Consider the following 14,597-nt stretch of genomic DNA (forward strand, 5'->3'; position numbering starts at 1 on the left):
AAGGGCTTTGCCTCGGAGGCTGTTGCCTCCTTCCCCCCCCCCCCTTCAAAAAAAAAAGAGAGAAGGAAGGAAAGGGAAAGAAAAAAGGAAAAAGAGGAGATAAAGGGAAGGAAAAAAAAGTAAAAAGGGGGATATCAGTTGCAAGTTGACCGCCAACAATTTGTTGATCGGGCGGGGGGGGGGGGGGGGGGCAAAGGCCCTTGCCTTTCTCCGCCCGACAAAAAAGAGGAAATAAAAGAAGAAAGGTAGGGGAGATCATTTGCATATTTACCCGCCTTCAAGGTGTGGGCCGAAAGGCCCTTGCCACCCCTTCCAGTGTCGCAAGTTTCATCTGACCGTAATTATATGCCTAAAACCCCGAGCTTCCGGGAGCTCTGGACCCCACCTATAGCCCCAAGGCGGCCCCCTGGATGCTTATCTGATGGTAATTTTATGCCTTAAACTCCTGAGCTTTTGGGGGCTCCACGCCCTCGACCCCACCAGGCATGCCCCTGAATGCTTATCTGACCGTTATGAAATGCCTCAAATCCCTGAGTTTCCTGGGGCTTTTTTCTGCCCCCCCCCCCCTCAAACTTGTTTGCTCATTACGCCACTGCTGGTCACCATTACGTAACAATATTTGGCTTGCATGATTTCAAATTTGGTCACCCCCCCCCCCCCCCCCCCCCTTAGAAATCCTGGATTCGTGCATGGACATATTAATAATTCCTGCAAAGTTCTACAGAATTTGATGTTGGCTGCACATGGGACATAGTACCTTTAGAGGGAGGATGACAAAAGAAGAGACGGAATGTGTGCGCGTGCGTAGATGTGTGCGTGTGTTGGTTTGGATCTATGGTTCGAGTGTTTAAGAGGGGGTGGGGTTAGATAGGAAGAGAAAAGAGAGATAAGGAGTAAAGGTGGAAACAATGAGATGAAACTGGTGAAGATGGAGGGATATAAAGAAATAGGCATTCACAGAAACAACTCTAAATGAATATGTTTTCAAACTTCAAGTTTAATATGAAAATAATTTCCTTTCATTTCTATTGCATTTTTACAAATAAAAACTCATTGTCAGTACAATTGATTTTAATATTAGATAGCTCAAATACGGCAAAGTTTCAATTAATATTTTAATGCTTGTTATACACCCTTGTCCCAATATGGATCTTTCTTATATTTTTCTTAGGTATGTATGTAAAATTTTAAAATGATCCTTTTTAATATTTACACATTTGAAAAGTTTATTGCATTTCCCAGAGTTGCACAATCATAAACAACACAATTGCTTAAAATTCAACAAGAAATCCATTTTCATAGGTCAACAAATCGAGATTAATTGATAAATTAGTACTCTATCTTATATAAAACAGTACCACCTTCTTTTGTCTGAACATTTATGAACTTCCTTTAATATAGTAATACTGTCTTTCCAATTTTGTTTACACAGACAAATAAAACTATTCATTTGGAAATTACATAGCACACATGCTTTTTCAATTTTTATCTACTGTCCAATTATTTCATTCATATAACATCAATATTTTAAGAAAAAAATGCAAGTAAGTCATTTACTTGTCAAAATAAAAAAATTGCACACTTTATGGTTTAAATAATGCCTGGACTGGCCTCCACAGGACAGCATAAAAAATAACCCTGCGGCACATACTCTTATTTTACAATCCACTACGAGGATTCAATAGGTTAAAGCAGTTTATTCTCAGCAAAGATTTGCTGTGTTGTATTATATCAGAAAGCTAGGTAAATCCAAGTCCAGGAAATTCCAGAAATAGAACTCATGGACATCCCGCTCAAAGCTATGACCACAACCCGTTATCTGACTTCATGGTTTTTTCCTTCTTAAAACAAACTTCCTGACAATACATTTATGGAGTTCTTGAAAGTTGTCCATTTCGGGTTTACCTTTTATGGTCAAATGCATGATAGGAAACACTAGAATTCTATTTGTATCTAGTAAGTCTGTGGTGTGTGTATATATATAATTTATAGAGCAAGCAGGTATGTAACATACTCAAATCAGTCAGGAATTCTAGTGCATATTGTGATGAAGAACAAGTGCAATAAATTGTAACAGAAAAGAAGGTCGGTGACCAGTTTCACGTTTTTTTTTTTAATCGAGATTAAAATTTGTTATTATTAATATAAATCGCTGTTAAATAATAACAATTAAAAAAAAGTTTCAGTGGCCAATTAAAGCAGCACTGATTTCAGTTTTGAACCATAAGGATAGCCTGCCTAGGTATACACATACAGTTTGTTAAATTTACATATTGCCATCTTCACTATTATTGTCACGTTCAAAAGCATTTACAGGTGTTTTTTACTTCAAATTGTTATTTCCTCATTTTGTTCATGGTAAGCTTTCCTGATCAAATCATTGTTATTTCACCAGAAGCAAATATAAATACAAACCACCACACTCAAACGATATGATTCTTTATTGCTATCACTTCCTTTTCGAAACCAATAACAGGATTATGATCTAGGTGAAGTGCCATATTTCCGTGTACATGACTTCCTCCCTGGGTAGACTTTTTCTTGGAGCTTGATTTAATTTAATTTTCTCAAAAATCCCCACCTTCTGAAACCATTTATGTGTATAAAAAACAAGATTTGGGATTTTGTGTTTAAATCATGTAAAGGGCATCAGTCATTTACAGGTACCTGGAAATGCAGTTCATGCTCAGAGACAGACCATTGCAGGAAAGTAGTTCGGCACGTACTTCAAAGCCTAGGGTAGCTACATGGGGCCATACACTGGCATGGCATGTACATACATGACTTAGTGCATGGTAGGGGCAGTGGACTGGTATCTAGGAGATCCTGGTTTCGAAAGTCCCTTGGATAGGACTTGGAGCTGAAGAACAAAAGATCACTTGACATACACTTGCTATCTTAGCAGTCAAGTAAAACATATAAGTCATCACTGTTTCCCAACTCACATTGTTTCTGACTTTAAATTTATGAAAAGTTGGCATTTAAATGATGATACTTAGAGACTTTGTTTGTATTGGCATGTAATAATCTTAGAAATTCCCTTTCGAAATGTTTTTTAATAGTCTCTCCATTTAAATGACATCTAACCCCCAGCTTCCTCATTACCACAAACACATACAACAAAATTCTTTCATAGCCAATTTAAACAAGTACCACTCAAGAAGTACCACTCAAGGTACAGTCTAGTGTACTTCCTTGCCGATGAAACATTTCCTGGTTGTACATTCATGATAATATACAACCCGATCATGAAAATGAGTCATCCTACTTGAATAGACAAGCACAAGAGGAAATGTCAAGGACCATTTTATGTTTATTTTGTCTACCTCCATAGTTACTCACTTTATTCTTCCATAATTAATGATAATAATATCCCGCTTTTATATAGCACTTAATAAATCAACGATGTGTCTAGGTGCTTTACAGATATATTACCACTTTCTATTCTTAACCATAGGTATAAACAGTTTCAAATACCCTGTGAACAAGAAGATATATTATCTATATTTGATTTTATGGAAAATACTTCCTCATTCATCATAAACACGTTCTAGAATGGACATTTCTCAATAATGATTCTGGATAGTACTGAATAATCATTCCTGGCCTGCTATGAGTCAGTTTCAATACGATTATTTCATTGAAAGTTGATTATCACATCATCGCTAGGCTGTACTGAATGACTGCAATCATGGTGGAATACAACATCTTCCAACAACGTACGTTTCCTACTACTTTCGCTTCACGTTTTATCACCAATTTCTTCCTCGATACCAACCCCATCACCTGGCCAGACGACTCGCCTCCTTGTATCATGCCCTTCTAAGTACTTCCCTTCAAAATCTTTACCCTCAGGATCATCATCACCTAGCCTCTGCTCTTTCTCATCATTACCTGCGCCTCTCTGAGATATCAGTTGCTCTTTCATGAGTTTCAATCCATCCTCTCTTCGCTCCGTGGCTCCATTTCCATCTCCTCCTCTTCTTACTATCCCTCTATCCCCTCCTGGATCCTCCAGCACTCCTACCATCTTCACCTCCCCTCCATCATCCCCAACCTCCAGATTCCCCGCATCCTTCTCAATATTCTCCTTCAGCTCCAGCTCTTCCTCCTGTTTCTCCAGTTCATCCATCTCATGCTGGAGCTGTTCTTTCCGCTCCGCTATCTTCTTCAGGTCTCCTGCCTGGAGTCGCCCCTTCATGCTAACAGACATCTTGATGTGTTCAATGACGCTGAAGGGATCGATGTTCACATTGGATGCCTGGTGGGTGATAAAAAATTGATTTAAGGGTTTAGGTCTCTGAAAAAATGAGAACTTTAGCTATGATGCTATGATTAAAGCAATTATAAAAATACTTGTCTAATGATGAATTTCAATGATCAACTGATATGATGTCTGGATCTAATCTAAAGAGAAAATTGTGCGTGAATGAATCCGATGGTGCACAATGTGCGCCATCTCCACTCCCTGGGGGAGCATTCCTACCATATGGTCACTGTGAGGGCATAGGCAATTACTAACACAAATGCTTTTGTCATCCTACTGGGTCCCCATTGCTCTCCTGGGTATTGAGTGGCAAATGTAGATTAATGCCGGTGAATGAATCTGATGACCAGGTTAATAATATCTGTTAAGTGGTAAGAGACTGTACTCCATATTAAGCGCTATGTAAATCCAGATTATTATTATGGTTTGACGTGTTAAGATGGCTAAGTGGGTTATATTCAGTCTTTAGATTTAGAAGATAGTAATCCAAGACTTTTCATCTTTGAATGCCAAATGTGGAGTGCATTTACGTCAAGCAATGATCCTAAATTACATTGTTTTTGGAAAGGACTCAAACCTGCAGATTTTTAACTTCCTTATCAAAATGCATATCGATGTAAAATAAACAAACCAGGATGAACTTACAGCAAAAAGCTCCATCGCACTGATGTCATTCCTTGGATTAGTAGGAGGCCCTCTACTGATGATTCTTGCAACAGCTGGTATGTCCTCTGCTTTGGGAATACCATAAGGTTCCTGGAATAAAGAAAGTTGAGTTAAAAAGAAAAGTGAAAGAGGAAGTGAAAACAGCAATCACCGAGTTGAAGGACCGCAATGGCTCCTCGCTGCAAGCAATAAAGAAGTATATCGCTACCATGAAAGACAAAGGGGAAAAGATATAGAGAGAAATGTGAGAATGACGGCAAGGGAGTGAAAAAGAGAGAGAGCCAGAGTCGGAAATAGACAGAAAGACAAAGAGAGAAAGAGATAGAGAAAGCAAGAGAGTGCAAGAGATGAAAATTCAAGAGAAGTGAAGGATTGTGAGAGAGAGAGTCTGGTCAAAGTGACAAACAATGTGTTCATAATGCCCTCTATCACTTTCAGAAGACCTTTGAGAAATTACTTTTCATAAAAGGGTATCTAAAATGAAAACTTAATTCAACAGGTTTTTAAATCACAATGTACCTGGCCCTGAGAAAAGTAAGGACTGACGCCTGGAAAAAAATTAAAAGCATTTGCAACATATGAAAACTCAGAGTCAACTCATACACAGAAACCATCCACTTCATTAAATAATTACCATACGAATATGATGCAAATAAAAGCAATGAAAGATTGGTAATGAAGACAATGTAATGCCCCTACATTCACTCCCATCAAAATGATTTAACAATTTACTAGAGAAGGAGCTACTAATCTTACACACTTACCAGTTTGGGTAAGAAAATCGCAAGGCTCCATGCATATAAATGAAGATCATCAATGAATGCTCTTATTGTATAGTAAAGTAACCTGCACACAGAAGTATCAAAAGGCAAAACAGGGGGTAAGTTTATATTACACCCAGGTTCCCAGTCATGTACAAGATAACATCATTGTGCCTCTCCCAACTATCTCACCCCCCCCCCTCTCTCTCGCTCGCTCTCTCTCTCTCTTACCGTAAATTAAAATTTGTTCAAAAATGTTAACAAAATGTCAATGTGTTTTATACACGACTATTATTCTAACAAAAAATAATCAGCATATTAATAACAGGGACACAAATAATTTGTACCGTGTGGTATACTAACATATATTTCAGGGCTCATATTCATGAACCTTATCAAGTCTAGTTTTCCCCTAACTATATAAGTAGTAGTGCTGACAACTAGATTAGAAAGGTTTTATGAAAATTGGCTCTAAGTTTTTAGCATGTTGTTGTTGCTGTTTTAGTTTTATTGGTGGTATCATTCATTTTTGAATATTTACGCTGAATTCAAGTTAGATTTATTACAGTAAACTTTGATCCAAGTCTCTTACCTGATAAAATCTTTACCAGCCATCGGACTGATGATCATGACTTCATAGTCTTTCTTGGGTGTGAGGTAGGCCATAGCTGTAGCTTCCCCAAACTTTGTGGTCAGACCAAGAGCATTATGAACCTGTAGGGGTGAGGTGGGGGAGCATGATGATAACCATATTGTGAGGTTTGGCTTAGAGATATTGTCATGATCTTTCCAGTATATGCCTCAAAATGTCATTTTGATATTTTGAAACTATAATGTCAGGCTTAAAAACTGACAGCTACTTTGAAATAGTACAAAGCATAACAAATCTCTGAACGAATATCTGAAAACACTATTCTTCTCGTACCTACTTAATTTGAATACCATATACCAAGTATTAACAAAACATTTATATGGTGAATACCTTAAAACTGATTATAGTCTTCAACTGTCCTTAGGATTAATGATGTAATTGAATAGTGCACTGTGAAATTAATTGCAATTAAACACAGTGATCCATCTTACTAACAGTTATCTCATTTCAATATACACCTGTACAACAATATTATGTAGTCTATAAATTGAATCTTACAATAGATTCAAAGAGTTTCCCCAATGCATTTTCATGGCACATGTGCAGTTAATAATGTTGAATGATAGAAAATGGTGAATAAATGAACTTTACCTGAATGAGATCAGTGAAGTAGTTTTGTCCATTATTTTTCAGACTATACTCCAGTGCTGACAGTCTGATGTGCTCCATCAAACCTTAATGAAAGAAAAAAAATTAAAGATAAAAAGATAAAAAGGCCTAAAATGAACTAGTTTATACCCAGTGAAAAATCTACATTTACACAACAATACAGTCAACTTATCTGTGAAATCTTTCAATTTTTGCATGATGCAGTATAAACTACACCAGATACAATTTTTGCTACTGTATTTTCTATCTCCTCCCTCTTTCCTCCTTTTCTACAACTATAACACTTCTTGGCTATGAGTCCTAAATGATATGTTCTCCAACACTTGTTTAGGTATATAGTAATTCAAGTGAATTCAGTTACTAGTAGTTTTTTTTTTTAGTTCTAAAACAAGCTTAGTCTCAACTATAACATACTGGGTTCTAAAATGGTATCCCATAGGCCAGATGATTTTATCTGGAGTGCCAGATGATCAAGTAAGAAGACAAATACAAAAAGCAGTTGTTTCAGTTCCATTTTGATGCTTTACCTAATACATAGTGCACCACCATTGACTGTTGGCATAAATATAAGTCTCAAAAATATTTTCTCACTTGACAACAGACAGTAATAGGGGCTTTAAGTATACTTGAGAATTCTATCAAGTTGCCCATAAATTATCTATCTTGACACACCTTTTTGTGATCCCTGGATGAATGTTAAAGGTATAGACCAGTTCTGGATCATCACGTATTAGTCAAAACATATTCTTTTACATGACTGGTAATAAGAGCTTCCATTTCATTTTTTGAGAGGGGGGCATTTCCAAAACTGGTCTATACCTTTAAGAGTCCTTACCATAATGTCTCTCTGAGCTCACACTGGCCTGCGCATGAGGGTGGATCTGACTCGCGCTGGCTTTAGGCAGAGTATCCCACATGAGATGGGGGTAGACGTACTGCTTATCTGTTGAGTGCACCTTCAAGAACCTGCCATAATAAATAATAAAAAATAGTGAATATCTGTGTATGAAGACTGCTTAGGTGAGATAGAAAGTGGTCTTTATTTACGGTTTCCTATAGGACAGGTTCCAATGAGAAATACGGTCGCTACTGTGTTACTATAATAACATTAGTAATAGTTCTTGGATCCATATTTTAATTTATTGAGGATACAAATGGATTACATCATTAACCTGGTTTAAGGATGTTCCACAGTAATGTTCAGGCGCACTTAAGCTGGTCATGTATTCACCATGCACAATGCCAGGGGAGTGTTTCACAAAGATCCTACGTCGAACTTAACTCTAAGTTGGACTTTAAAATTATGGAGAGCCATTTGTAGCCTTAAAATAAAGAATATTCAAAAGCGAAAATTCAAGTATTTTAGACTTTTTATAGTTTCCACATCAAGAACATGAAATCTCCTTGATAACAGAAAATATGAAGGATTTGAATCAACATTTTATGCCCTTTAAAATAACTGTTACAAAATATTTTCATTGATGTTTACGGCTTTCCATAATTGTTAAGTCCAACTAAGGGTCTTTGTGAAACACCCCCCTGGAGTTCTTTGTATTGTGCACAGTAAATACATGATCATCTGGCCCTGTGCAGCTAGGGTGCGCACAAACATTACTGTGGAACGTCCTTAAATGGAGCTAGCAATTGAAGGCATTCAAAGATTCAAGTGATTTCTTCCTATTAGGTCCTTGTGATTGTCTAGTAGACACCACTCCAAAAGATGGCGAATGTCAATCAATGGCTTGGTAAAGATTTCAAATACCATGCTGGGATATTTGAATTCGAGAAGAAAGGCAAGTATCTTCTGGTCCCATGACTTTTGCCAAAAAGTTTAGGCAGTTCAAACTGCCATGTTTAAATAGCACTAAATGGTTGATAAATAAGACAAACTACATCACAATGCCACCCACAAGGGCAGGATAAATAGCAAATTTCAGTGAAAGGTTACAGATTTTAAAAAGTTCCTGTATTTTCAACAAAAGTGAAATCATAGTGGTGACCACTAACACAATAATGTAGAAAAATTAGAATTTTTCACGAATTGTAAAAATTAAGTGCTGTGTAAGATGAGATTAATTAATACCAAAACAAACTACTTGCAAATCTGCAAAAAAAAATTCAAGTATTCTAAAGCTTCAGGTTTAACACAAATTAGAATGGCCCCAAAAGTAAGTAAATGAGGAAGTCTGAAAGTAAGTGAATGAGGAAGTAAAACTAGATTGTATCACAAGTGCTTTAGATATATTAATGACAACTAATAAACCAATTGAATATCTCATAAACATAATCTTGTTTGCCATGAGATGGGGTAGTTTTACATAATTTACAGAGACAGCTTTCAAAAGAATACATTTCAGTATTGTATTCTTGCAAACTTGCTCAAAAAGCAATGTGCAGAAATTTTAAGCAATGACATTCATATCAATGGTCAGATCAAGATCAAGATCAGATCAGATCAAGATCCACATTAAGATCAAGATTAAGATCTGATCAGATCAAGGATTCATTTCTCAGACAAAAAAAATGATCTTAGGTGTATTCTTAGTTTAAAATATCTGACAGGGGCAACAACAAAAATCCCATTTTCAGGCATCTTTTTTCTTTTGGTATTATAAAGATTTCAAAGTGGGGGGGGGGGGGGGGGAGGGGAGGGATAAAGAATATATACTTAAAATATATCAGATATGATTTTGCCGGAGGAGAGGGGGGGGCACATGTTCCTTCTTGCACTGCACTCCCCTCCCCTCCCCTCTCCTACCTGAGCCACAACTACACGATTACCATTTCATGGCGACATCAAACATATCAAGGAACTGCTCCTCAGAGAACTTGAGAGGATGATGACTCTTGAGAATAATAAGAGCATGGTAGGCATCGTACTTGAAGGTATTCGATGCAGTTACAGCATGCTCTGATTCTATGCGACCAAATGTGTCTTCAGCTGTCTTACTGAGTAAATAAACAAAATATTATAACTTGTAGTATGGCCAAATGTTGACTTTTCATGTGTATCAAATTTGTTATATCTTGTACTCATTTCTATGCAAGCAATGTAAAGCAATTATTCTTTGAGCACAAGATTTAAGAAAACACTGCCCATCACTAAGGTGCACAAAGTAGGTTGATTAATACTAGGTCAACAGAAAATGTGTTTTATATTGACAATATTCTAATGTAGGTAACATCAGTTTTAAGGGCAGGTAACTCTGGCCAGTCCAGTGAGAGGGGCACCAAAACCTCAATACATAGTAGGATAGCAAAAAGGGCATGGCTACAGCTCTAGGCCTGTGAGTAGGGCTTGCATATAAAATCACAATTGGTCTAGAAAAAAACGTCACCTTAACACTTCTAATTCTTTGAGCTTACAATTTGAAATCACAGAAATCACAGTTCTGTGAGCTGCTAATGAGCTCTTCAATGTACTGGTCAATGTCTTCCCCAGGGTCGGTAGCTCCAGGTCTCTTGGCACGAAGAGGGTTGAAGATAGCACTCTCATGGGTGTATCGATTAAAGATAGATGTGATATGCTGCGGAAAGACAGAAAATTTGGAGTGGTGATGAAAACTACACATGGCTAGAACTATCATAGAAGGTGAACATTTTTGTTATAGTTTATCAGTCAGTATCCATGAATCAAATCTTCAGATACACTGCAAATCATTTTTCCTCACGAATACAAAAAATTCTATCACAAAACTTATTCCTCGACCCTAATCAACCAAAACCACTTCAATCAAAGAAAGATAAATAAATGCCATTGTATCTAAGATTATTTTTTTATGTGTTTTGGGCTTATATTTTTAAAGGACCACAATTGTGGAATAATATACCTCATGATATAAAATCCAGTCTATCGATTAACGTTTTTAAAAGGAGATATGGAGATATAAATCATTTCTAATCCAACTATATAAATAAAGATTGATTCTGTACACGGTCAGACTTTTGTTTTGTTTTTTGTTTTTTCCCCTCTAGTTTAAAGCATTAGTTTTTTAAATCACCTTTTTAAACAACAATATTATACTGTAATACTATTTTGGTTGCAGCACCAATAAAGCCTTTGGCTTTCCTAGCTGTCTCCACATTCATATGACATTTTTGTTGCTGTTGTATTCTATTGTAAATGTTTCTCTTTAATTTGTATGCTATATTTTGTATTTTATATGTTGTTATGATGAATGAAATAAAGATCAATTCAATTCAATTCAAATACAATGCTAAGACTTGTCAGACAAAGTCCTGGGGGCATTTAACAAAGATCCTAAGTTGGACCTAACAATTATGGAAAGCCGTTAGCATCCTTAAAAACATTTTGTAAAAGTTATTTTAAAAGGCATAAAATGTTGATTCAAATCATTCATATTTTCTAATATCAAGGAGATTTCATGTTCTTGATGTGGAATTTATGAAAAGTCTAAAATAGTTGAATTTTCGCTTTTGAATATATTTTTTTAAGGCTACAAATGGCTCTCCATAATTTTTAAGTTCAACTTAAAGTTAAGTCTGACTTAGGATCTTTGTGAAACAACCCCCAGGTCTACAACTGTCAAACCAACCTGCAGCTTCACTTCCTTCAAGAGCTCCTCATCATTACCCAACCACTTCAAGACCTTGGTCTGGAATGTCTCAGGAATTACTACATGACCCGTCCTCCTGCTAATGCTGTAAATGGTGGTGAATTTCTGGAAGACCTTTCTGAATACAGGACAGGAATGAACAAGAGAGAATGTATGCGTTAAAAAATCAACAAAGATTTAAACAAAATATTAATATCTGGTTATAGTTGCATAACCTGTCTAGCACCATATAAACCCCTAAGAAAACACCTTATAATTCCATGACTGCAAAATTATAACAAATATAGAATCATTTTAAAGAGGAATAAACATAGAGAGATATAATCGATCGAACTTGAGTTTCCAAACTTTTTAATGTAGAATTCTTAGAATAATAAATCGTCTGTTCTCAAATATATTTTACTTGAGAAGGTTACTGGAAAAAATTAGAATGGGACAATCTTATGTGCCAAGGCAGCATACATCCTTGACAGGAATTTGTTAACCCTTGGTCTAAACCGAGAAAAGACAAAATAGCCTTGCGGCATCTAAGGGGGTGGTTTGGAATGGCCTAACAAAAATGCTTGTTGACATATTATAATCACCCTTATCAGTACCCTTGTCAAGGAGAATTGACCGGTAGTAATCTTTTCTAGCATATTACCCCCCCCCCTACTTTTGGTTTTAGAGCCAATAGTTATGCACTGGTGAGAACCCTGATGCCCTTACAATTTTGTACATTAAGTCCTCCTTCTTTTCTTTTTAAAGTAAATTATGTCCATAGCTCATTAAAGCAGAATTTATATCACAACATATCTGACAAAGTAATAAATCTAGAGCCTAGAGGAAGGAATTGAGGAAAGAGGAACATATCTTACAAACAATCAGGATGCAGAGCAATTTGCCATCTCCCGATGGTATCCTCTAAAGTTGAAATGCTGAGTTTCTCATCAATCTTTCCAAAGCATTGCTGTTCATACCATTCCTGAAAAACGAACAAGAGTACACATGTCATTAGTATTTGTCAGATAAAAAGGAATTATCCATGTCACTTTAACTTCATGTATTACAAGCAACTAACAAAGAGCTGCAAAGATTCCGATTCCTGAAAATTTAGGGTTCCTCAATCATAAAATATTTCTGTCTAACCAAATTGAAAAATTCGTTTTCAATCCTCTGAGACTGAGTCTGATCATGTTCTCCTGTCAAAACATAGATCTAGGTCTATAATCAGAGGACAATCATTATTTGGTACTGATTATTTTGCATACAGGCATTTACTTTCTATAGTTTTCATTGATGAGATGGAGGAAAAAATGATTAGGTGAAAGATGCACACTATTCCAGTTTGCTACGCCTCGCCGCACAGAACAGACGATGCTAGGGCATAATACATGCGCCCACTAGTTGAGAATTGTGTGTGTTTCTTACCGCCTCTTGTGGCAAACTGAGAGAAAATCTCAAATGATGAGCTGTTTGGCGAGGAAGAGTGTCATAAGAGAAGGTAAGAAGCAAGAGCCGAATCCAACCATAGCATGTGGCAAGTAATAAAGCCACTCCAATTACACAGAATCTCTTATTCATTCGTGATCCAGCCATTTTGCTATTTACAAAAAATACATGAGCGCACCGTGAAAGCACAGCGAGCGCGAAAATTGTGTACAGTACCGGTACAGCGATATATGATCGACCTACACGTCTAGTCTCGGAGCGGCCTAGGCCAGGCGCCTAGCAATAGCGCAAACAGCTCCCTTCAAGCCTTCCATCCAGGCCAGCTCAAAACACAGGTCGACCACGCCCACTTTCTACTCAAATGGTCTAAAGCCTCTATAAACAATATCTTAGAGATAACATCAAAGGTAGGTTTATGACCTTAGTCAATGAAGCACCAAACGAAACAAAAATAGCGGGAATATAATACTAAGAAATAGAATACTGGTATGACAGAACATCAGAATTGACCATTATATGAAGAAAATTAGACTAAAATAAAATGTAATATAGGAAGTCATAAAAACAGAAGTGTATACCATTTTAAATAAATCACGCAAACAGGTAGTCCTTTTCAGCAGGTCTTAATGTTTTAGAATCTACCGACACAGAAACCATGAATAAATAAAAAACTAGACTATAGTGAAACAAATGAAATAAAAGATAGTGAAGAGTGCTAACAATTCACGACGTACAAACATTCCCGATGATCTTACAGAATTGGTTAATTTATACACTGATACTCTCAGTTCAATTTTGCACAAACATGCACCTTTGTTAACTAAGACTGTAACTTCTCATCCACATGCACAGTGATTAACATATGATGTTAGAACAGAACATAATGAAAAAGAAGGAAAGTTGAAAACAGATGGTTGAGAACAAGATCTCCTCTTCATCACGAAAATTAAAGCTGCTTGTAAAAAGACAGTATTGTTTGTTTTTAATAATGCCCGTCGCATATATTAATCTGAACTTATAAAGGAAAATCGTTCTGATCAAAGGAAACGTTTTAATGTTACTAAATCTTTGTTGAATATGTCCAAGATTCATCATGTTATACCTCGATCCTCGCGTTGATAAGAGAAAATTTGTTATGATCTAGGCATTTTTGTTCTGTGTCCTGTGATAAGATTGTAAGAATTCATTTTTAAATTAAGTCAGCTGTAGATGATGGAGCTTCTTATCCTGATTATGATTTTGTTTTGATATTGTAGATTTTCATATTTCACAATCTCAAATTTTCACCCATTTCAAAACATTATCTGAAAAAGATAATATTAGTTGTAAACCTTATAGCAAAAAATCACGCTCTTTGGATCCAATGCTGACAAAGCTTTTATTGCATTGTATTTTGTTCTGAATCACTGCTAACTGTCTTTACGAAAATCATGAAATTGTCTCTCTCTAAATGACCTTTTTTCCATCTGATTGGAAAGTGACTTTAGTTGGGCCTGGTGTGGAGTTGAGTTTCAACAAACAGTTAGTAATTTACAGTAAATATCCAAATTAGATGAAGGAGCTGCTATGCAAGAGCAGCTCTGTCATAATTCATTGTTCCCAGTCAGCATACGGGCAGTTTCAAAGCACAGAAA

General features: G+C 36.4%; 1 protein-coding gene across 1 annotated transcript; it reads right to left on the minus strand.

Moving 5' to 3' along the window:
* Positions 1–969: 969 nt before the first annotated feature.
* LOC589390 lies at positions 970–13,182 on the minus strand. Its single transcript, XM_789032.5, has 11 exons — positions 12,943–13,182; positions 12,390–12,496; positions 11,512–11,650; positions 10,322–10,482; positions 9,737–9,904; positions 7,791–7,921; positions 6,938–7,020; positions 6,287–6,408; positions 5,698–5,779; positions 4,913–5,023; positions 970–4,261 (listed from the first exon to the last, which is right to left on the minus strand). The coding sequence occupies exons 1-11, from the start codon at positions 13,108–13,110 to the stop codon at positions 3,743–3,745; spliced, it is 1,791 nt and encodes a 596-aa protein (XP_794125.4). The 5' UTR covers positions 13,111–13,182; the 3' UTR covers positions 970–3,742.
* Between the last annotated feature and the right edge of the window lie 1,415 nt (positions 13,183–14,597).

The sequence above is a fragment of the Strongylocentrotus purpuratus genome, unplaced genomic scaffold (genome assembly GCF_000002235.5).
Source record: "Strongylocentrotus purpuratus isolate Spur 01 unplaced genomic scaffold, Spur_5.0 spur5_scaffold_6, whole genome shotgun sequence".
NCBI classification, from domain to species: Eukaryota; Metazoa; Echinodermata; class Echinoidea; order Camarodonta; family Strongylocentrotidae; genus Strongylocentrotus; species Strongylocentrotus purpuratus.